We start from the raw sequence: 24,655 nt of genomic DNA, 5'->3' as shown, positions 1-24,655 counted from the left end.
GAGAGTCGTCTGTAATTTTTGAATAAATTTATTTATTGGCTCTGTAGCTTTGTACAAATGTGGGCATGGTTTCAGCCTACCTTTTTGTTCATTTGCAGCATTTCATTCAGTACCTGATAAATTCTACGGTTGACTGTACGTACGTCAGTTCCGAGAATGCTGACTACTTGGAGTCTCTTCGCTGCCACGAGAGGCATGCCATCAAGCTGGAATCCACCCACAGCACCACAACCGCAGTGCAGACCAACATCTTGTAAGTCTGTCGGCCTCCAGAGATTGCTGTCGCTTGTTGGTAGTGGCTATACAGTACAGCAATAATGTTTACTTTCATAACAGCTTGGTTTTGATGACTCTAAATGACCATAACAGAAACGACTTGAGAAATCAAGTGAAAAGAAGCTTCTCACAGTTTTATGTACAACCCTTTTACTCTAGCTCACTTTTAGGAGAATAAGCAGATACAGATCCCCCGTGTCACTTTATGATCCTAGAACAAGGATGTCTTTTAAGAGGGGAAGCTGGTCTTAAAAAAAAAATTTGTTAATTAAGTCACTATAAGGGAATCTCCAAGAAACAGGTATTTTTGCGTGCTGATTCCAAATATGCAATTTAATCTTCGGCACTTATGTAGTATGTTATGCAACTTTTTGTCGAGAGGTTTCTATAAATTTTTCTGCAGGAAACTTGCTAGGACGCACTCCATTGGCTTGTCTTGACATCAAACTATGCAATAAGGGCAAAATTATTATCCTGCCTGTCATAGAAGTTGAGCTACAGGGTTTTGAATTTGCCACTTCACAAACGGGAAGAAACTGATGATTTCAAAATCCTATAACTCACCTTCTATAACAGGCAGGATGATAACTTTACCCTTATTGCATAGCTTGATGTCAAGAGAAACCAATGGCATGCAATCTAACATGTTCCCTGCAGTATAATTTCTTTCAAACTCTCGGCAAACGTTGCATAACATATTGCATAAGTGCACAAGGACTTGTTATACATAAAATTAAGTTACATATTTGGAATCGGCTCGCAAAAATGCATGTTCCCTGAAGATTTCATAGTTGTCACTTCAGTAATACAAATTTATTTCTAAGACCCTCTTCCCCCCTTAAACAAGTTGTAAGTTTTTGAAAACTTTCAATCCTTTCAGCACAACAGACAATTGTCTGGCGCACGACAGCAACACAACACAATACCCTGACCTCGTATTCAGTTGTCACAGTGCGCATATGTTCCATCAAATTGTGGAATGATCATTTTCAGTGGCATCGTTTCTAGCACATGCCAACTGGCCGAGCATCAAATAACTTGATGCAGTATAAGAAATGAAATTTGTAGGCGTACTAACTCCCCATTGACATCACACAGTTTTTTGAGAGTGAAGGATATCTTGTTTTCATGCCTTGTCTAGTTATTCGTTAAGAGCAGAGACAATGATCCAAAGGTAGAAGCCTCCCTTGAGTCCTTTACAGGCAGCCAAACATTTGTGCCCTTGTGTAAATTGGGAGTGCTTCCTTGTCAGTTTCATTTGCGAGAAATGCAGTCCACATGGTGTATCTGATGGAAGTGCAATTTGAGTGAGTCACCATTTCCTTTCTTTCACTAGCTACAAGATGTCCCTCAAGGCCCAAGGAACCACTGGGATGTCCTCCAGCGATTTCGGGGACCTCCTCGATTTGGTACCAGCTGGAATTAGTTACAAGCACCTACCCTCGCCAGATCCAACGCTGGCTAAGTTTGATGCCAACGAAAAGGCCAGTCGGAATGATGCTTTGAAATACCAACTGGCCGACCTCGTCCAAACGGCCGAAACTGAGATCAGGCTCTTCACGATTCCGCTTTTTCACGAATTTGTGGAGCTGCTGAGGGAGTCGAATGACTTGCTGGAGTTTGTTGATTCCGTTGCAAACTGCAATCGCAAACCGGATGACGTCGACGTTGATGAGAACTTGTGCACTCACAAATGGAAGGTGAGTTGTTTTACTGCTTGCTGCTTGTTTAGTTTGTTTGTTATATGTTTACACGTTTTTGGTGTATAGACGAGGTCACTAGAAAAGACCAGGACAAAACACTGGCATGACAGGTATGCAAAGAGATGCGACAGATATAATGCGAACCAAATAAATTTTTGACAGAAGAGAAAAATGAAAAGAAAATGAAATCGCAAAAAAATTCAGGGCGCACTTTGGCTCTCTAAAGTGCTGCAAAGCAAAAGCCTTTCCTGGCGCACTGTTTGGCATTGACTGCGAGACTGTTTGTGCTGTACGAGTCTTTATTTGACTACACATTACTAGCACACACTGACTGCCGAATTTTGACTGCTTCTTTAGCACGACTCTCTCTCTGCTTCGATGAGTTCGGTTGTATCCATGGCTCTGTTCGCAGTAATGAGGTATGTAATGTGTGGTCACTCACGGACACCTTGCGCCCTCTGTCAGAGCGGACGACAACTATTTTTTATTAGTTGTCGTCTGCTCCAGAAGGGGGCGCCAGGCATCCGTGGGTGACCTCATTACTTCGAATCCGCGCGCTCTGACATCATAACCATTTCGACCAACCGAAAAGCATGACACCTCTGCTGACAACCTTCTGTCGACAACGATGAGGCATTAAAGGCTTTCGCCTTGATATTCTCTGGTCAAATTTTTGAAGGCAGGGTAATCCTTGTTAGTGATCTTCGGTAGGGATCCATGTTTCCCTGCGAGTGATTTGTGCAGGAAGACGAATGTGCTGCTGAGACACTGCAGTGCTTTGAGTGTACTGCGTTTCTTTTCACGTTGTGTAGGACTCTATCCGCTGGAAGCACGTTGTGCCCATTGACTAACCTAACTGTGAAAACTTTACTTTTTTATACCCACAGACGCTGGCCATGTCCTTCCTACAAGATGCGCTGATACAGAGCAACACGGTCCCAACGTTGCGTGCTTTCCGTCATCTCGTGACGAATGGTCACGTGAATGATGCCTACCTGCCACTTGCCTTCCACTCCTGGAGTTTTCTGCGTAACAACGATACACGTTACCTTGAGGAAGTTTTTGTGAGTCTGTAACACCACAACATTGCTTCCTTGACAAGACATTTAGTACTGTTCACCTCAGTTCACAGTTTGGTTGCTTTGGTTTATGGGGTTTAACGTCCCAAAGCGACTCAGGCTATGAGGGACGCCGTAGTGAAGGGCTCCGGATAATTACGACCACCGGGGGTTCTTTAACGTGCACTGACATCACACTGTTACATCAGTTCACAGTTTGAGTTACAACTGTATCCTTTCAGAGCAGGAATTACTACTCGATTACCAATTATTGGGAATTGAACCCAGCTACGGTGACTGCATTTCAATGGAGACAAAATGCAGTAATGCCCGTGTGCTGTGCAATGTCAGTGAAATTTAAAAACTTATACGGTTTAAATTAGTCTGGAACTCTCCTCTAAATAAATACGGAGCTCTCGATAGCCTGTGTGACACTTTTGGGATGTTAAAAGGATGCCAAAATGAACTAACTCTGTGCAGTTATTATTGTGACGACCCCACATAATGCGCAGGTCCACACGGGACGGAGAGGCAAGAAGACACCGTATGGCTCAGTTTAAACAAAATGATGTATTCAATAATTATACATTGTACATCAGAGGCTGGGGCGTCCGAGCTTACGTGGCGACGCCTTCATGGGGGCGATGGAGGGGCTCCGGAGTTGCGCTCCGTTAGTGGCTGGCAGAAGCTGCGCGCCATCGGGCTTTGGCGCTGAAGGACCCTTTTCGTGAACGATGTCGTCCTGAGCGTGCTCTTCGTCCGCACTGGCCAGCTATATGTGCTCCGCCGCTCACGCCCGATCTCCTGTCTTCCCGGCTGGATTGTTTCCTTCGTCCTCCTTTCCACGGCGGCGCATGCGCCACCCCCGACCTCCCTCGTTGGGATGTCGTTTGTCTCCCGCCGGCAGCTTTCTTCTCTTGTCGGGTTGTCAGCCTCTCCTGCCGGCCTCCCTCGTTGGGATGTCGTTTGTCTCCCGTCGGCAGCTTTCTTCTCTTGTCGGGTTGTCAGCCTCTCCTGCGTCCTTGTACAGCCAGGCAGCCTAATTGGGCTGGCTTTCCCTCCCGCCGGCGTCTTTGTACCATTGTACCCCTTCAGTGGCTTTGCCGCCGCTGGGGGCTCCGTCTACGCAGCGCCGTCGAACGCGGACCGTTTAAGGGGAGACAAGGGAGTAGGACGGTTGAGCACAGAGAAGATTCCGCCGAAGATATGGGCCCTGGTAGCTCACGCACGGAAAGTCACATTATTTACTGCACCAAGAAAACTGGATTTAAAAATCATCTATCAGTCGGTTCAAACTTGTGACGTCGTTACCGAAAAGGATGGTTTGCTAACATTTTGAAGTGAATAACGGTTTAGTATAGCCTCTGGGATTCGTGCCTAAAAATCGGTGTCAACACACCCACTGTACTTGCAAAAATTGGTCAGTGGTGGCGACATCTGTATTTCATTTCTTGATCTTTTTTTAGCTTATAAAAACTGTTTTTGGTGAGTGTGGTTTCTTTGCGATTAGAGCATGGTGCCCTATCCATACAGGCCAACTTCAATACCAATCGCTGATTATTATTACCGATATGTTCACAATATATTACCAATACCAATAACCAGTTATTACTAGTATACTACATATTATAATAGGAACAAAACTGCAGCTTTGCATTTTTTAGCTTATTGAGAAAAAGGCGGCTGATGCCTCTGTTCTTGTACACAGGAAATCTGCAAAACGACTGAGCACAGAATGTGCTGGCTTCTCTTGGGGCGTATGGTACAAAAGTATCATGCCAACAACGTTGACAAGAACGCAGTAAGTTGTGGCCAGTTTTTTTGTCTTTCTGATGAATACATTCATTGGCATTGTCAACTGCACAGTTTTGAAGCAAATGCTTTTCTCACATACATTAAATTTATTGTTTTTGTCTCTTATTTGAAGAACAAGCCGTAAGATGTTATTTTCTGTGTTTGCATGCCAGTGCGGAATAGCATTTTGGGTAGTTTTCGTGATACCCTTTATCTTCGAGAGTACTTAGGTTAATATTTATCTTTTTGCCACTATCTTCTATCTCTGGTTGGTGGCTTTTATTGTTGCAAAGAAAACTAAATATAGATCAGTAGAATCAACTATGCAAGCACTGTGAAATCATACATCTTGCATTTCATCACAGATATCACTTTCTAGGGGATAGCTTTCTACTTACTTTTTATTATCTACCAAGCATGAATAAATTATCTTTGTAGAAACTTCTAACAGTGTGAATCGTTATTTTAATGCACATCATAATGACACTGGTTTGTCTTATCTGAGGACTTATTTTGTTGGTTTACTTTGGATTCAGTACTGTTGCTCGTTTACTTCAGGTGCTTCCCATCTTCAATACAGTCCTCAGACACGTTACCACTTTCCTGGGCAGAAATTGTGACATTGATACGGTGTCCTACCCATCACTGTACACCAAGCCACAGAAGATGAACTATCTTATCATGATGCTGAAGGTGGGTGATGCCTGGCAGATTATTTCATCTTTATCTTTGTGGTTTGATACTTACCTTGAAGTATAGTACTGTGCCTTCAGTGGTAAAGAGCAGCTCTCCATTAGTTTATTGTTTCAGGAAATAATGCTCTCCGCTTGGAGGCTTCTCATAAGCACTAATGCTTGACTGCTTTGTTAAGTATGACAGCATTTCTAACTTCATGTTTTTGTTACGTAATTCTGCCAAAGTGTGTTTTTTTAGTGCATGTTAGTCGCTGCTACCTTTTGTTGCGTGAACAACAACTTACTGCTTATGCTGCAAAAGCTGACAGAGCACAGTACACCATCATCAGCACAGCTAGTTAGTTAGCACTGCTGATAACACAGTTCTTCATTCAGCATGATTCTATAGGCAAGTAGTCGGAAGCACACATAGCGCATTTAAATTAGGATCTGATCAACGCTTGTAACGTGCAGTAAAATGCAGCGGTTTACAAACCAGCTCAGTTCGAGTGCAACATTAGGCTTTTCATGTTGGCATTGTCAGGTCATTTTGTGAAGCAGATTTTAACTTCATCGTGGAACGCACAGTTCCATTTAATATGCTGTACGCCCATACTTCCGTTACTTATCTGGGAAACTTCTGTAGGTTACTTACTTCTTTCTAAACTTAGTTACGTGGAAAATACCTTAAAGGGACAGTGAGGAGAGCTCTATTAATATTTTTTTTAAAGCAAAATCCGATAGTTCGGCATTTCATGGCTTTGTTGCCACTTGGCCGGCAGCGAAAGATGCATTTATTTCTAAGAAATTTGGATTCGAAGTTGAAAATTTTTTCCCGCCGCTCTGATTCAAACTTGGGATTCTCTTATGACGACACAGGACTAAGTGACGTGAAACATGACGTGCACATGACGTAACGTAGACTCCGTGATTTCTGGCGGCCAGCAGTGCGGCCTAGCAGCAGCCGAAAAGAAAGCTACCGCCGGCCGCACATTGAAGGCATCTATCGGCTATTGCGGCCTTCGCTACCGTCGCTTCCTTTACGTTTGCACCGGCAGTTTGCTAGCGTTACGATGGATCCCGTTGTCAAAGTCGTCAACGAAGTTCTCGCAAATAGACACCTTTAGCATACCGTGTACCTTGTTATCGTTAGCGGAATACCGGGAGCCCGCCTACCGCCGGTGAGCAGGCACTGATTGGTCCTGATGCTGCAGGCGCGCGTAGCTGCCAGGTACATGGCACCATCTGGTGACCTCAAGAAGATTTGCGCATGCATTGGCTGCGCCTCAGTGATTCGTGGCGTCTCGTCTCCTAGTGTTGCTAGAACCATTGGTTCTAGCAACACTGTTTTGTCCTATGACGTCATCACGCTTGTACTTGCGAGTTTGGCCTGCGGCGGCGATACCTGTATTTTGGTTCTTGCTCTTTTCTACGTTACAAGAGCTTTGTTGTCAGTATGAGTGGCGTTTTTGTAATCAGGAGCTGGTATTCTGTCGATACAAGCCAACTTCAATTTCTCCTCAGTGTCCCTTTAAAACCATCTTTTTGTTTACTGCATAACACAACAAAACTAACCTTAGGAGAGCACATTACTTGTGTGCTTTGACATCACTGTCTGTGGAAACCAAAATGGAAACACTCTAGAAGAAAATCTGACCTGTAATAGATTAACTTAAGTACACTGGTGCATATCTTCTGCCTGAATTCTGTCCCCAGTGGGCACTAGTATTTCTCTTGGACGTCCCATGGATGTCCTTAACATCCACAAGATATCCAGTAGAGTTTCAGTGCTCATTGGGTCATTCTTAATGCCCTCTGCACCATCTTCATCAGCAAGAACAAAAAAAAAAGAGAGTATCAGAAAGCTCTTTGTCTTTGCTCCTTTAATATAAGCACTTCGGTGGAGTTGGACGTGGTGCATACCTGTGCTTTCTTGCACAGCTTCTGACTACACTGTAGGCGTGGCTAGCGGCATTAGCGTTGGAGGCATTGGCGTAGAAAAACGAAGAAGTGTAAAGAAAGGAGAGAAGGTCAGCTGAGCGGTGCTGCACCGTCGAACTAACCGAGCGTCAAGTTTGGATCCGTGGTGCCCTCTGTGGGCAGCAGAGCAAAGTAGCACTTGTGCACACTGCCGCTCTTTGGATTCGTCATACTCTTCGTGCGCAGTGGCGCACAAAACGCTGCTGCAAAACTGAGAAAGCAAGAAAGCCTGCTTCTGGGCCACGGTAGCCGAGGCACAAAGGAGGAGGTCCCGCAAACTGCTGTCACACATTGTCGCATTACACAGGCATGGTGACCGTCAGTCATTTTAAGGCAAAAGCTTTTAATAGCTTATACTCACAGCTGTGACTCTGTATGACCATTACATCTGAAGTGAAAGTCATAACTAGTCATTGCTAGTTACAAGTCGTGACTAACTAGGATTAACCAGTCATCAACTAATCAGTCATGGCTGGTTAGTCATTAACCAATCATGACTAGTTAGTCATCAGCTAATTAATCATGACTAACTAGTCATTAACCACTCATGACTGGTTTGTAATGACTAGTTAGTCATTAACCACTCATGACTGGTTAGCCATGAACCGGTCATGTCTAGTTAGTCATCAGCTAATTAGTCATGACTAGTTAGTCATTAACCGATCACGACTAGTTAGTCATGACTAATCCATTCAAGTCGCCTCATAGCTGCCTCGTGTGTGCCTACGGCCTTTGTCTCGCTGGTGGCTTACTGCGCAAGTAGCAGCAAAAGTTGCGTGGAAAGGCTTTTGCCTCGTGCATTTTAGATTGTCAAAGTGCCCCCTGAATTTTTTTTTTTGCCCCTGCTTTTCTTTGTAGGCTCTGAAGAATGCTGGTGTCGTGGCTCAGATCGCCAACCCTGAGTTGGAGGCTACACTCCTGGCCTGTGCTCAAAACAGGGACCTACCTGTTCCAGTTGCAGTGTTCGCAATCGAGGTAACTACGCGAAGGATTCATTAGCCCCCTCCGAAATTGTCAAGGAAGCTTCACAGCAATGCGGCTTGATCAAGAAATGGTGCAACAGTCAGTTTCTGTTGTAGAAAACACAGGTGCAGCTGATGTGCTGTGAGTCTTTGGAGATGTTAGCATGGCTGTTGGGATCACAACGCATGCCGATAGCTTGTGTTGGCAAGTGCATTTGACACTTTGCCTTCTTGCGATCGTCTGCATGTGCTGCCATTATTTTTTGTTGTCAGTGTGCAAAGCGGAAATGCCAGCTTGCAGACTTTTTAAAAAGGGTCTATTGCTCTATTGATGGTCAGACTTAGATGTCTTTGGTAACCAGAGTGTATTTTTTTTTTGCTAATAGGAGGGCTACATTTCCAAACCTGTAAAGCGGGGCTAAAGGAGTATAGACACCTAACTTTTGGGTACGTGTTTTCTTGCTTGCAATGATATGTAAAGCATTATTATACATGGATTACCATGTGGTATTCTTCTATGACCGCTAAATTATTTGTAATCAAATTTCTTTCTTGTGCTGTTTGGGTTTCAGCTTCAACAGCTGAACGATGATTGTGACGTTGAAGTGTGGTTATAGGTCGCACGAGGCATGAAAAACTGCAATATAGTAATCGCTGCTTCTAGATTCATTGTCATTTAGGCTCTTGAAAAAGGCTGTCTTCAGCATTGTAGGGAATTCAAACGATGAAGCAGCGATTATGTCGACATGTTTCCATGGATCACGTGACATATAACCACACTTTGACGTCAGAGCCATCGTTCAGTTGTTGAAACCCAAACAGTATGACAAGAAAATTCGATTATAAATTATTTAGCCGTCATAAGCAAATACCACATGGTGATTCATGCGTAGTAGTGTCTCCCGCATCATCGTAGACATGAAAACATTCCATCAAATGTAGTTGTCTGTACTCCTTTAAGAGATGTGGCGCTCAAAAAAATTTTTCAACATAGAGATGTGGCACAAGTAATCGCATGAAACACAAGCAAATTTTGGCAAGTGCTAGTTTTCATACTGAACCTGAACAAGGAGTATCTAAGAGTAATAGAGGTTTCTGCAACTACATGACCAGCTATCTGTGTACAGTTTCAGTGTGTCCTAGCTGTTACCGTTCCTGAATTGTCAATGAATTGAAGCTAACTAGGCTTTCTTTGGTCACTTACTTGTTGATTCAAAACATGAGTTACAAAGTAGCTGGGGAGGTTAAGCAATGCCTATCAGGTGTGTGTTCCTATTAAGCTACACATGGCGTATTCCTGCTTGATACCCCAGAACAAATGCCAAGAAAGAAAACTGCATGTGACAGTGCGTTTTAGCACGATGGACATTCCAGTTCTCTTGTCAAGCTCCCTGACTCTGCTTATCTCGCAATAATTCACAGGCCATGCGTGAATTCCGACCAACGTACGACACCTTGTCGAGGATGACGAGGGGTCTGCTCAGCGACCGCACAAGGCCATGGGAACTGCGGATAGCGGTGTACAAACTACTGACCAAAGAGCCGGATCGGTGGCAGTTTGGCAAGGCAGTCGCCAATGCGCTGGACAGTGAGCCACGGCACTCCGAGCTGGTGGACTACGCCATTTCGGACTTCCTCGACTCGCTCCCCTCAGAGCTGAAGGCAGCATTGGAGCAGGGAAAGTTTGACAGTGACAGCGTCATGTAAGTCTTTGAAAGCTGACAGCCAGCATATTGGTTGTGGCTGTAATTCTACTACGCTGGTGCAACAGTGGCTTAGTGGTGGCACATTTTCGTGGTGGTCTTGTATATGGTAGGTGCTGGGTTCTAATCCCAGTACAATTAGGAACCTGTTGGTTACTTTGATGGGTGCAAGGAACCCCTGAATGCTCTTACTGAGGTGTTTTTTTCCCTTGAAAACGCCTGATCATGGGACGCTTTCTTTTGCTCTACAGTTTTTTAGCATTGCATGTGCTGTAATTGATGCACATACTTAATACTGGTCACTTTATTTTGGGGGTCTTAAAACTTTCTTTTTCAACTTTGCGAAAATATATCTTGTGCTGCGCTTTTTGTTTAAGGCTGTTTAAGGTCTTTGAAGTGTTCTCTGGTTGGAGTCTGAGGCAGAACTGCTTTTAGAGCAAAAGCATACAAGCAGGGTAGACAGTCATGTGAGAAGGAGGAAAGGGAGTGAAGAGAGTTCCGTGTCCATATACGTAGTTGTGTACATGCTGAGACCGGGGAGCCTGGGTATTAAACAAAATACGGTGCTTGGACCACACAGACGGTACTATACATGAAGCAGCGCTTGGAGCGGCAGTACTATGATACACAAATCTGTTCCATTGCAGCTATGGATTCCTTTTTTGTGATATATTCTTATTTTATTGACTCTTAAAAGGGCATTCAGGGCAACTCCATACAATTATTGTTCTCATTAATTAATGATTTTATGGCTCTTCTGGGTTTGCTCACGTTTTTCCGGCAGCAAAAGATGCCTTTATTGCCACGAAAATTGCTCAATATCGCAATGAAAAGGGCTTCCACGTGACAAGCTCTGCTTGGCAAATCAGAAGCCTTTCTTATCTGCTGTAGTGTCTTTTTGTTAGAAATGCAGTGTGTTTTTTTCTTAAGAGTACTTCCCAGTCGATTTCAGCAACACAAAATCGAGACAGCATAAAAACGAGGCATACAAGTGGATGCGACAATTTTCAAAAGTTTCTGGTGATTTTTGGGATTACAAAGATGCGTTCCGTCTTAAGGGGGGACGAGGGTCTTAAAACTGACCTTTTTATTTGTGGCTAGAATCTGATGAAATTTTGCACACATATGTGTGTTTCTCTTCTGATTTCAAAAATGTAGTCATAATTGAGCTTGTGGTCTTAGATCAAAAGTTATCTTAAATTCTAGAGTGTAATTAGGTAATTTCTTACGCAGCTTTAATGAACTTTCTTATTGCATTTTGTTGCATTTAGTTACATGCATTGATAGCCAGAGGGTTCCCATACCGATGACATTCTTACTTTTTTTGTTTAAGCCACATATAGCTAGCAATATACAATTAGCTTAACGAGCTGCAGTGTCAAATACTGCGACCTTTTACTCTCGACTAGTATATCAGGACGACTTGCCTTTAGAGAAAAACGAAGAATGTCATTGGGTATGGGAACTCTCTGGCTATCAATTCATGTAAATAAAAGCAACAAAATGGAATGAGAAAGTTCATTAAAGCTGCATAAGAAATTACCTAATTACAATCTAGACTTTAAGATTTAAGACCGCCAGCTCAATTATGATTACATATTTGGAATCAAAAGAGAAAAATACATCAGTGTGCAAAATTTCATGAGATTCTAGCCATAAATAAAAAAGTTAGTTTCAAGACCCTCGTCCCCCCTTAAGTTTCTTTTTAATGAGTGCATTTTTATTTTAAGCTGAAAGCTTCCAGCTATTTCAGCAAGAGGAATCTTTTGTTGTCTGAGTCGTCTTAAAATTTAACAGTTTATTTATTACATCTTTTTTTAATGTACTGCTGTACCTGCGCAAAATATCTAATACTTTTACCCAGTGGTGACAGTGTAACAGACTTGCAATTTTGTATCATATTTCCAGCCCCGGAGAAAAGCTTTACACATCGGAGAAGCACTACGGTAGCACTGGAACTGGAAAAATCCGCAAGTCCAACCGCCGCACTTTTGAAAGGAGAATCAGGCTGCCGTTCATGCCAACTGAACTGAGCGACTTTGTCGTCAAGGCGGGCTCCGAGGAGATCTTTGGTGGCTGGCGAAATCTTCTCTCGGACTTCTCCAGAAACGTCACCTTGCAGCTCTTTGGCACCGAGTTTCATTTTGCCGACACCACCATCTTCTTCAAAGGTGAGATTGCACGAGTGCAAATGTTAGGCTACTTGGTATAATGTTCGCATGTTAAAAATAGCGTTTATGTTCTGTTTTCTCTTTGTCCTTGCAGTCGTGTTGTTTTTAACGTGCTGTTGTGAGACGGCATGCCTCTGGTATGCTTAACTATCTCTGCCTAACTGTACAGCTCTAGCTAATAGTTAGGAATCTCACTGGATTAAGTGGATTAAACATAACTTACTGATTCATTAATTCTCCGGAAGCGTCACTAAATATGCCGCACTTCTCTAATTGATACATGGATTTTCAAATGCAGATTTGAACGCAGGATGTTTTAACACCTCTGTTAAACTCAGTGATCACGGGGCTGAGTTTTTGCATGCAGTGTATGCTAATATGCATAGATTTGCTGTAACTGCATCTCATGAAGGGCTAAAAATGCCATGCTTCACTCAGTGATACATGGATTTTCAAATGTAGATTTGAATGCAGGATGTTTTAACACCACTGTTAAACTCGAGTGATCATGGGACTGAGTTTTTGCATGCAGTGTATGCTAATATGCATAGATTTACTGTAACTCTGCATCTCATGAAGGGCTAAAAATGCCATGCTTCACTCAGTGATACATGGATTTTCAAATGCAGATTTGAATGCAGGATGTTTTAACGCCACTGTTAAACTCGAGTGATCATGGGACTGAGTTTTTGCATGCAGTGTATGCTAATATGCATAGATTTGCTGTAACTCTGCATCTCATGAAGGGCTAAAAATGCCATGCTTCACTCAGTGATACGTGGATTTTCAAATGCAGATTTGAATGCAGGATGTTTTAACACCTCTGTTAAACTCAGTGATCATGGGACTGAGTTTTTGCATGCAGCGTATGCTGATATGCATAGATTTGCTGTAACTGCATCTCATGAAGGGCTAAAAATGCCATGCTTCACTCAGTGATACATGGATTTTCAAATGTAGATTTGAATGCAGGATGTTTTAACACCACTGTTAAACTCGAGTGATCATGGGACTGAGTTTTTGCATGCAGTGTATGCTAATATGCATAGATTTACTGTAACTCTGCATCTCATGAAGGGCTAAAAATGCCATGCTTCACTCAGTGATACATGGATTTTCAAATGCAGATTTGAATGCAGGATGTTTTAACACCTCTGTTAAACTCAGTGATCATGGGACTGAGTTTTTGCATGCAGCGTATGCTGATATGCATAGATTTGCTGTAACTGCATCTCATGAAGGGCTAAAAATGCCATGCTTCACTCAGTGATACATGGATTTTCAAATGTAGATTTGAATGCAGGATGTTTTAACACCACTGTTAAACTCGAGTGATCATGGGACTGAGTTTTTGCATGCAGTGTATGCTAATATGCATAGATTTACTGTAACTCTGCATCTCATGAAGGGCTAAAAATGCCATGCTTCACTCAGTGATACATGGATTTTCAAATGCAGATTTGAATGCAGGATGTTTTAACACCTCTGTTAAACTCAGTGATCATGGGACTGAGTTTTTGCATGCAGCGTATGCTGATATGCATAGATTTGCTGTAATTGCATCTCATGAAGGGCTAAAAATGCCATGCTTCACTCAGTGATACATGGATTTTCAAATGTAGATTTGAATGCAGGATGTTTTAACACCACTGTTAAACTCGAGTGATCATGGGACTGAGTTTTTGCATGCAGTATGCTAATATGCATAGATTTGCTGTAACTCTGCATCTCATGAAGGGCTAAAAATGCCATGCTTCACTCAGTGATACATGGATTTTCAAATGTAGATTTGAATGCAGGATGTTTTAACACCACTGTTAAACTCGAGTGATCATGGGACTGAGTTTTTGCATGCAGTGTATGCTAATATGCATAGATTTACTGTAACTCTGCATCTCATGAAGGGCTAAAAATGCCATGCTTCACTCAGTGATACATGGATTTTCAAATGCAGATTTGAATGCAGGATGTTTTAACACCTCTGTTAAACTCAGTGATCATGGGACTGAGTTTTTGCATGCAGCGTATGCTGATATGCATAGATTTGCTGTAATTGCATCTCATGAAGGGCTAAAAATGCCATGCTTCACTCAGTGATACATGGATTTTCAAATGTAGATTTGAATGCAGGATGTTTTAACACCACTGTTAAACTCGAGTGATCATGGGACTGAGTTTTTGCATGCAGTATGCTAATATGCATAGATTTGCTGTAACTCTGCATCTCATGAAGGGCTAAAAATGCCATGCTTCACTCAGTGATACATGGATTTTCAAATGCAGATTTGAATGCAGGATGTCTTAACACCTCTGTTAAACTCAGTGATCATGGGACTGAGTTTTTGCATGCAGCGTATGCTGATATGCATAGATTTGCTGTAACTGCATCTCATGAAGGGCTAAAAATGCCATGCTTCACTCAGTGATACATGGATTTTCAAATGTAGATTTGAATGCAGGATGTTTTAACACCACTGTTAAACTCAGTGATCATGGGACTGAGTTTTTGCATGCAGCGTATGCTGATAAGCATAGATTTGCTGTAACTCTGCATCTTATGAAGAGCTAATTACAGCTCCTATCTACCAGACACCATATCAAGGCTCAAGGAAGGCACATTTTTTTGGCAATAATCTCGTATTTTTTATCTTTTTCTGATTCTATAACTAAATAGAATAAGCATAACAAGAACGTTCAACACTGTGGGCAGAGAAACCAGGTTTTCACATCAAAGTTTGGCCATCTTATCGCAGTAGCACCACAAACTCCATTTTAAGAATACTGGCATTTATACATTTGCCAATTTCTTGCTTTCTTGTGGGGAATTGTGTGGTAGGTACCCAGTAGCTGACCTGGGAGGGGTGACTGCAGAATAGTTTTATGGGGCATCCCTTGCGCTATAGTTGGATAAAATTCTAAAACGCAATGTCAAATGCCTCTCGAAGGAGGCCTTTATCTAATGACACACTACCTATTGCCATGATGTTGTGGTCAACCGCCCTGCACCTGCCAGCCAGCTGTGATACCACACCAGCAGAAGCAAGGCAGTTGACCGCAACATTTTGGGAATAGCAGCAATCATAATATCAGCAAGAATTGAAACCCGCAGAAGACAACTGAGCCACGAACAGCAAAAGAAGCAGCTGTTAGCCAGAAGAAGCCTATTACTAGCATACGACAATTTCACTTCTAAAACACGAGGGCTCTTCTTCAGAAGTGTTAATCAACCTCACTTTTATTTGCTCTCCAGTTACTAATACGTTGGTATTTTTGTGTTAGCACTCCAGTTTTCTTGTTCGCGTTACATTTGTTGCTGATAAGATATCAATTGTTGGAGGGCCGCCTTTTAGCGGGATTTTAAACTGCATTTTTGAGTCGTATCTGACAATAAGGTTTTGAAAAACGCACGTTACTTATTAGAGAGTTTTAGTATAGCGTATGAGCGCTTACGTACGCTATACGCAAGCATTTAGCGGGAGGTTACTGTGGAAGTCGCAAGAGCACTTTTAGTTTACCGTACAACCGCCCGAACGCAACGATAGCTAAGGCCGCAGTGTTATAATGGTGTTATAATGCTGTTATAATCTGGTGTTATAATGCAAAAACATTTTGTGTCGTATTTTTCGCGCTTAGCCAAGGCATTAGCCAAGCTGATCCAAGTCGTGTCACGTAGATAGCCGGTTGCATGGCGTCCCCGATGAGTCGCGCACTGCGCAGTCGAGGCAGGGCCTAGCTTTTTAATTTTTTTTTAGGTAACCGAAGCGAGTAAGGTTTTTTAAGAACGTCATGGTACATACTAGCATTCCTTTGGACCCCTACTACCCTACAGCCGAAATGGCTATTTTTGTCAAGGCTATGACTACCTTGGCATAAATATCCAAATCAAGCCAATCCACAGTCGGCGGTGTTTTGTTAGGGTTAGGAACGGCGGAATCATTACACAGAATCCAAAATAGGACAAGTTTATCCCTCATTCGTTCTGCTGTCGGCGAGAGGAGGTAAAGCGAATATCACACGTTCCATTTAAGGGCAATGAATGTGCCTTAAAACCCAATAACATGACATTTTCTCTCCGAAGCGGGCGACATGGGCGCCGCCATGTTGACAATGCTATTTTTCCTTGCGTACGCAAGAGCACGTACGCTAAATTAAAAAAATAGCGTACGTAACGCGAACGTACGTAAGCCATCGGTTTGAAATAGCGTTTGGCGCATGCGCAGTACGACTGACGCTATTTTATAGCGTACACTATGCCTTTGCGTATGTCTACGTACGCTATACTAAAACTCTCTATTAACATACTCACGCATGCAAGAAAGACATAACAGTCCTCAAGGTCATTGTTGACTAATGAGTTCAATACGAAATGAAACCATTTTGGTGTTTTCTGCCATGGCAACAGCAGTGTTCGGTGTAATCTGCCTTCACCTTCATTTTCCTCATTGGGGGACGTGAACTTAGCTCAAGTAGTGCCAAACATTGTGTGCATGCCTTGCAGAGATCGAGCAGTTTGTGCTCGGAGCGGCCAAGCTCAAGGACGGCGAGTGGCGGCCGGACTGGGAGGCCTTCTTCAACTTGCTCCTCCCCGAAGGTGGTGCGGCCAGGCTGAAGCGGCCATTGAAGCACTTCCCCAAGCTCCAGGAGGGGTTGAAGAGACTCCTGGAGCTCATGCCGCCTGCTGGCCGCATGTCACTGACACCAGTTGTGGACTTGAACATGTTTGGTGAGCTCTGAATGGACTTGAACGTAAATTGAGGACTGCGCAGCGAGCCGTGCAAAGCAAAATGATCAGGGTAACGTTAAGAGGCGGACAGAGAACAGAGTCCATCAGGGAACAGACGTGAGTCAGTAGTATTATAGTTGAAATGACTGAGAAAAGTGGGCATGGACAGCTCATATAATGCGAAGATAAGGTAACACGTGATCCCTTAATGGTAACGGAGCGGATTCTAACCCTTTGAGGGTCGAATTATTTTGAAGAAAACTTTCCCAGGTGGTCAAATTACTTTATTGCGGATCTTGAATCTACAAAATGTATACAATCGAGAATAAATAGTAAAAAAAATTAGGAACAGTACTTTGGTGACAGCATCACTCACAACTGGAAAATGTTCAATAGAATAGAATAGCAACGGTGATAAGCAAGCTAAGAGCAGCACCAATAAATATAGAAATCAACTTTCGCCGCCTCTGCAAAACAGTGCCCACAAAGAGAAAACACGTTTCACGCGACTCCGTTGCGATCCCGCGGCGGAATCGAAACCGCGTAGGCGCGTTGCCACAGAGGGCGAGAATACCTCGCGAGCAACGGTGATAAGCAAGCTAAGAGCAGCGCCAATAAAGATAGAAATCAGCTTCGGCAGCCCCTGCAAGATAGTGCTGACAAAAAGAAAACTCAAATTTCGCGCGACTCTGTTGTGATCACGCGGCGAAACCAAAACTACAAAAGGGGTGTTGCCGCAGTCTGTGCCGCCGCGCTAAAGCTAGACATAAGTTCTGCTTATCTCCGTAAGAAGGCAGCACAAAATTCAAACACTTCTTGTAAGTCCTAAGAGGTGGCAGCACCCCCCAGTGAGCACGCATTGTTCTTTTGGTGCAAAATTTCAAACGGAAGATCGAAACCGTACCCGTACGGCAAAGACCTTGCGGGACAGAAAACCGCCGCCATACATATACGGCAAAAACCTTCAAAGGGCTAAGAGAAGGCAAGTATAGCAATGGGTGTCAGAGGGTTAGTGGTGTGGATGAGAATAGGAACTTTGCGAGGATATGGTGGCCGCATCTGGCACAGGACTGGGTTAATTGGAGTGATATAGGAGAGGCCTTTGTTCGGCCGTGGGCGTAGTTAGGCTGATAATCATAGGAGGTTTGCAGAGAAAGGGTAAAAGGAAGTTCCTCACCCCCCTCCTCCCCCAAGGGGGCATGGGGGAAGGAGATGCAGATTTTTTCCCATATGGTGTCCTGCTGCCTAGAAAACTTGAACAGGCACTACCATATGCATGCCTATGCTGCTGCTTATATGATGATGAATGTGCAAAACAGGAGGTTGAGGGTGAAGGAGCTAGAGCAATGGCTCTCAAACTGGTTTTCGAAGAACCCTTTATTCCTTGTAGTGCTTTTTTGCTTCCCTGAGCATCTAAATCTATGCATGCCTCAATCCCGACTTTTCCTTTGCCTGCTTTATTTTGGGACTTATCATACTGTAATTGCTCGTAGCATATTGTTCTGCTATGCAGCCAGTGATTGTTTTTGAATTTGACTATTTTTTTTAGAGGCTGTGCATCTGCACACTCTGTTTTGCATGCGTTTTGTTTAAGTGGGGTGTTTTTTAGTTCTGAGCTTTCATGCCAAAATGATATGCACTGATGTAACAAATGCAGGAAATAGTAAGAGAGGGCTTTGCTGTTTGGGGAGCCATGGTGTAAGCTAAGCTAAGTCTGGAAAGGCTGACGTTGCTGAATAGTGTGTGCTGCTCTAACTGAATTTGAAGTGCAGCTAGCCACTGTAGACTCTTTTCTGAAACTTTTAATTGTGGCCTCCCTAACAGTGAAACCTGGCTGCATAATGTGGGTTTGAGGCAGAAATTAGGTGCAGTGCTGGACACTCCTCATGCAAGTCTTATGCCCACATGTGGACCCTGCATGCACCTGTCTCTTGCTGCAGTCGTGAGACTCTTCTATAGAGGAATTAAGTGCAGCATTGCGAAAGCTATGAGACTTGCGGTAGAGGTCTCCAGCAGGCCACTTAACCGTGGTGGAGGAAGCTTTGCTGTGCAGAGAAACTATGATTATGGAGTTTTGCATACACCCATTAAGGGTATCAAGGTGCTGGCCGGTGCTTTCTGGAGAAAAATTAACCTAACATTTACAGTTTTAGTTGCATGGCTTTCAGCAACAGGTGAGAGTGGTGCAAAATGCCGATGCCAGTCAAAGTGTTTACTAACTGTGGGTAGGGGTGTAGGATGTCGGTGTTGTTTATGCTGCTGCAAGCACACTAGCGCCACGGGTATGGTCGAGTGTATGCCCTGTACTGAGAGTGTCGAGGTCACGAGGAGCTGGGGTAGGGGTGTGGTGTAGGCATGCGTCTCGGGTGTGGCCTTGTATCACAGTCACTCATTCATTCGTTTAAGGTGAGTGTCCGGCGTGACAAGCGGAATGTTGTAAATTGGCGAGGGAGAGAGTGCGGGCGACGCTGACGTCGATATAATTTCACGTAACATACCATATACAGCTGTCGCTATAAAGAATTCGAGGGAAGAAAGACAAAACAAGTTGTCTAAACAGCTTAAAAGTGATGTCATTTAATTTCTAGAATCCTATTTAGCTATTTATTCTCTATTATTAACTACTATATCTATTTTACCCTCTCTATGCATGTAAGACACACATATACAGACTGTTTCCGACTGGAACTCTCTTCCCGAGGCCATTTTTCAGTCCTCCAATTTCAGTAAAGCTCTCGAGAAGCATTTTCTTCAGTGAATGAGTGTTGTATTTCGTTGTTTTGCTCATTGATTATTTTGTTGTTTTGCTCATTGATAACCTCCATGTATTTCATTTGGCTTTTGTTTTTTCAATGCCTTGTATAGCCCCTCCTGCATGGGCCAATATATTGGTCTGCAGTTCAAATAAATAAATAAATATGGCTCATGCCTTATGGGCGGTTAAGATTGTATATGGACAACGCCACTAATAGCCGAGACATATGCAATAGGTGGTTCTAGTGAATGCTGGTTTAGGGGGAAAGTGGTATGCTGTCTTTCTAGCCATGGTCACAAGAAGAATACATCAGAGCTCCTGAATGAATTCAAAAGTATTTTAAAAGGAACTTGAGGTCATGGTGGTTTGCTCCTTCATCTCGCAGGCACTGACCTGACATTCTCAAGCTATGGCGAGATTCTGGCAGCCTTCGTCAGCATGTTTATGCCACCTGAGCCACTGCACGAGCTGCTGAAGCACCCGCGTTCCTTTGATGTGACACGGACCATTCGAATCATCGAGGGGTATCACCAGGTGCCCACCATGATGGGTCTGCCACTCAACTGGACCACCAGTGCTACACTGGTGGCGTCCATGAGAACAGAGGCACACCAGACCAGCCCAAGCAACCTTGCCGTCAAACTCCACCCAAGGTTTGTTGTGGTGGAACTTCATCTCACAGTTGCGGTGGCCGCAACTGGCGAAGGACAGGGTTAATTGGAGAGGCATGAAAGAGGTCTTTGCCCTGCAGTGGGCGTAGTCAGGCTGATGATGATGATGATGACACGTATGCAGTATTTATTCCAAGTAGATTGCAATGCATCATCAGCTTTACGCATATACTTTTAATCTTTTTTTATTTACGAAGTATCGCTTTGGATTTTCTACATAGTGCTTTTCACAAGCAGCACATTTTGTATATTAACTTCTTTCTTTTGTGCTAAACTATTATAGTAGGATACAACTTAAAAAAAACAGCAGTTGTTAACCCTGGGCCATGGTCCACCTAGAAGAGTGAAAGTTTTTCTTTTATTTTATTTTTTTTTCTTAGACGTTTCGGCCTGATCCGAACTTTCGTCGATTGCCCGTTGCAAAGGGAGGGCTACAAACATCATCATCAGCATTCTGTATTGCTCCGCTAGTCAGTCAAAAAAGTAAATGAAACCAGCGGTTTAACATTTTACTTTATTAAACAAGCCAGATGTCAAAATTGTAGAGCTTGTAAGTTTTTTCTTGGATTAGCTTTTTTTGGGGGGGTGACAAGAGAAGTTTTAACGAAGGACTGTTTTTTTGTCGTGGAGGAATTTTTGTGTGAATGTGGGTGGAGCTTCACTGCAGACTTAAACCGACTACAACCCCTTTATCATGTATCAGTTAATTTTTTTTTAACTATTGCTGGACCGCCGTGAAGCTGAGCTATTCCATTAAATGTAAACAGAAACCAGAGGTGTAAGCAAAGTTTTGTTTCATTAATGTTGGGTTAAAAAACAGTGCCAGTACACTGTGACCTCAAGTCAGTGCAGTGTGATGAAAATTCCTCCACATCAGTAATTTTAGTGAGGAAAAAAAGAGTACTGCCCTCATACTGCATTTTCCTTGGCCACATTTCGCACTGCTTGACATACCAAATTCTCGCTTTGTGTACCTCTTTCTCTCTTCTTTCATTGCCACCTTCCTCCCTTCCCTTACGGCATTCGGAAGGTGGGAGTGAAAGAAAGAAAGAGAGAAAGAGGTGCCGTAGTGGAGGTCTCCGGAATAATTTCGACCACCTGGGGATCTTTAATGTGCACTGACATCGCACAGCATAAGAGGCGCTGGTGTGCTGTGGGATGTCAGTACACATTAAAGATCCCCAGGTGGTCGAAATTATTCCAGAAATTCTAGAGGCCCGTGTACTGTGCGATGTCAGTGCACGTTAAAGAACCCCAGGTGGTCGAAATTTCCGGAGCCCTCCACTACCGCGTCTCTCATAGCCTTAGTCAATTTGGGGCGTTAAACCTCATAAACCAAACCAAACCAGAGACCTCCACTACCACACCTCTTTCTCTCTCTCTTCTTTCACTCCCGCCTTCCTCCCTTCCCTTACAGCGTGGTTCAGGTGTCCGCCGATATATGTGAGACAGATACTGTACCATTTCCTTTCCTCAAAAACCAATTTACCAATTTTACCTATAAACCCTGCAATAATGTTTGTTCTTGTTCTTGTGTCATTGTCAAAATGAGCCTATCATTTCCCTCGCAATTTATGCAACTGCAGTGGGGCGCTGACCTTCCTGAACCGTATGCTGCTTGACTTCCCGACCAAGACGCGCATGGGAGTCCAGGCCAACAGCTCGGCGTACACGACGACCCAGCTCAACGCTGAACTCAACCTCCTGCGCCAGTCCACTCGCATCGAGCTTGAAATTCCGAGGAAAGAACAGAAGATCCTCCAACTTGTGTGAGTTCATATCAAACACTGTTTCACACCCGTTGGCTTGCGGCAATTTCCGCATAGTTCACGTTATACAAAAAAAAAAGTTTTACCATTTCAGCAGTCTGAACTGGTCTTTTGATGAAACCCCAAAGCTCAAGACCTTTCTGGTACACCGAGGCACTTGGCGTTTACTGGTATCATAGACAAGCTACTAAAAAAATGAGAGGGCATGCTACTAGTGACTACAATAAGAAAATCTTCATTGCCGTTTCTCTGTTTCTGAGCTGTTTAGTCATAATAATCTTCAAATGGCCATCTGATGAAAATATTGGAAAATTGGGCTAGTTGGTAGGTGAACAAACATAATCACGTATTTAATAAAAACACAGCCATTGCTTAGAGCATTATCCTCTCACAGTCATCTTTCCTTTTTTTTCTTCATCTCGGATACTTCGTCCACAGTTTTTCAGCTGGATATGGCATCCACTAAGCAGCCATTTGCGAGCGACAAATGGTGGTGTCACTCAACGCACTACCTTAGTGCATTAGCAAACAGGAGTTAGGCCCACAGTTTGCACTGCTGCTAGCAGTGAAATAAATGCAACTGTCGTCTTTGAATGTATGTTCAGGGGCCGGTTGGTTAAGCATCTCATGACAAGAAGTTGTGTTATGGAGATGGGTGTTTTATCTGTGTTTTAGGTGACTTATCTGTAAAGTTTAATGTCATCCTTAAATTGCGCGCAGCCAAAGAAACAAGCATTCTGATCTACCACTGCCAAGTGCACTTGCTGATGTCGTCGCTGTTGAGCTGACTTTCTTTTTTGGGGGGAGCACAAGATTGCCGAAATAAACAAGTTTCAGTTCTGCACTAGCCTTCTTGTGATCTGTGGCTTTAGTTCATGCCTGTTGTCACTACTGTGCGACAACAGGAGCATAGTACTTGAACTGGTGAGCAGTTCCTTGTGGTGTTAGCACTAAGTTATCATGCTCACAGCACCTGTGTCACGCAGACAAGCTTACACTTAGCCATGAACTATGTATGGCAGCTGCTTTGACTAACCTTTTTGTGCTTACTGTATGACCAGGCGATTGTCACTCAGCAGCATCATTAGCGTCATCAAAATTTTCCTTTCAGTCGTACCAATCAGCTGATCAAGCATGACCGTTTTGAAGAGATGGGTGACTGGAACGTCCAGCGTGTCAACGTCAACTGGTGTACCGGCGATGCTCTGGGGGGATGGTCTGGCCTGCAGTTCTGTCACGACCGGTCGTACGCCAATGTCACGCACTTGATGAGACCGTGGTTCCTCATGGCAGCACCTGCTAGCTGGCAGTTTGTGCTGAAGCCATACAGCCAGTAAGCTCATTTGTGCTATACATCAATTGTCATCTTTCTTGCTCTGCACTGCAGTGCTGAACATGACTGTGCCTCATTGTTTTCTGGCCTTTTTATGACTTGGTGCTGGAAGTAGTAAGAAAATACATCTACTTAGGGCAGGTAGTGACTGCTGATCCGGATCATGAGAGGGAAATAACTAGAAGAATAAGAATGGGGTGGAGCGCATATGGCAGGTTATCTCAGGTCATGAATGGCAGTTTGCCAATATCCCTCAAGAGAAAAGTATACAACAGCTGTATCCTACCGGTACTCACCTATGGGGCAGAAACGTGGAGGCTAACAAAGAGGGTTCAGCTTAAGTTAAGGACAACGCAGCGAGCTATGGAATGAAAAATGATAGGTGTAACGTTAAGAGATCGGAAGCGGGCAGAGTGGGTGAGGGAAGAAGCGCGGGTTAATGACATCCTAGTCGAAATCAAGAGGAAGAAATGGGCTTGGGCAGGGCATGTAATGTGAAGGCAAGATAACCGCTGGTCCTTAAGGGTGACGGAGTGGATTGCAAGAGAAGGCAAGCATAGCAGGGGGAGGTAGAAAGTTAGGTGGGCGGATGAGATTAAGAACTCTGCGGGGATACGGTGGCCGCAACTGGCAAAGGACAGGGTGAATTGGAGAGACATGGGAGAGGCCTTTGCCCTGCAGTGGGCGTAGTCGGGCTGATGATGATGATGGTGGTTTTTAAAAAGGTGACAATCTGAGCTTGAGCTGTATTGATAGGTTGCTGCATTCTGATGGCAAAGAGGCTACTGCAATTGAAAACGGAACTTTTATATTAGTCAGAGAAGGCCCAATATAGAGAGGTTGGTGTCGCCCCTGCCAATCATTTTCACGAGCAAACTGGGATGAAAAGCAGAAATTTTTTTTTTTTACTCCTACCTCTGAAGCTAGGCTTCGTGCACTGTAAATTCAATTTGCTGTTCGTTTTCGAATGGTGATCATGTGGTGGTGGAACTCTTTTCGTGATTGATTTCATGCATTTGAGTCAATAAGTGGAAGGAAAAAAATGCTACATTTATAAATTCAATTTTCTCAGGGATAAATGTT

At 43.5% G+C, this 24,655-nt stretch overlaps 1 protein-coding gene across 1 annotated transcript in view; it reads left to right on the top strand.

Annotated features, from left to right (window-relative positions):
- The window catches only part of LOC149366971 (uncharacterized), a 104,105-nt gene that overhangs the window by 10,308 nt on the left and 69,142 nt on the right, over positions 1 to 24,655 (top strand). The window contains exons 7-18 of the mRNA XM_089553433.1: positions 99 to 253; positions 1,613 to 1,976; positions 2,867 to 3,043; positions 4,746 to 4,838; positions 5,390 to 5,524; positions 8,344 to 8,460; positions 9,870 to 10,150; positions 12,059 to 12,321; positions 16,820 to 17,044; positions 20,185 to 20,452; positions 22,057 to 22,239; positions 23,351 to 23,572. Of these exons, the coding sequence (XP_089409559.1) occupies positions 99 to 253; positions 1,613 to 1,976; positions 2,867 to 3,043; positions 4,746 to 4,838; positions 5,390 to 5,524; positions 8,344 to 8,460; positions 9,870 to 10,150; positions 12,059 to 12,321; positions 16,820 to 17,044; positions 20,185 to 20,452; positions 22,057 to 22,239; positions 23,351 to 23,572 (2,483 nt within the window). The remainder of the gene's footprint in view (positions 1 to 98; positions 254 to 1,612; positions 1,977 to 2,866; positions 3,044 to 4,745; positions 4,839 to 5,389; positions 5,525 to 8,343; positions 8,461 to 9,869; positions 10,151 to 12,058; positions 12,322 to 16,819; positions 17,045 to 20,184; positions 20,453 to 22,056; positions 22,240 to 23,350; positions 23,573 to 24,655) is intronic.

This window comes from Amblyomma mixtum, chromosome 1 (genome assembly GCF_055824585.1).
Source record: "Amblyomma mixtum isolate Tamu chromosome 1, ASM5582458v1, whole genome shotgun sequence".
Taxonomy (NCBI): domain Eukaryota; kingdom Metazoa; phylum Arthropoda; class Arachnida; order Ixodida; family Ixodidae; genus Amblyomma; species Amblyomma mixtum.
This window is presented reverse-complemented; position numbering and strand designations above follow the sequence as displayed.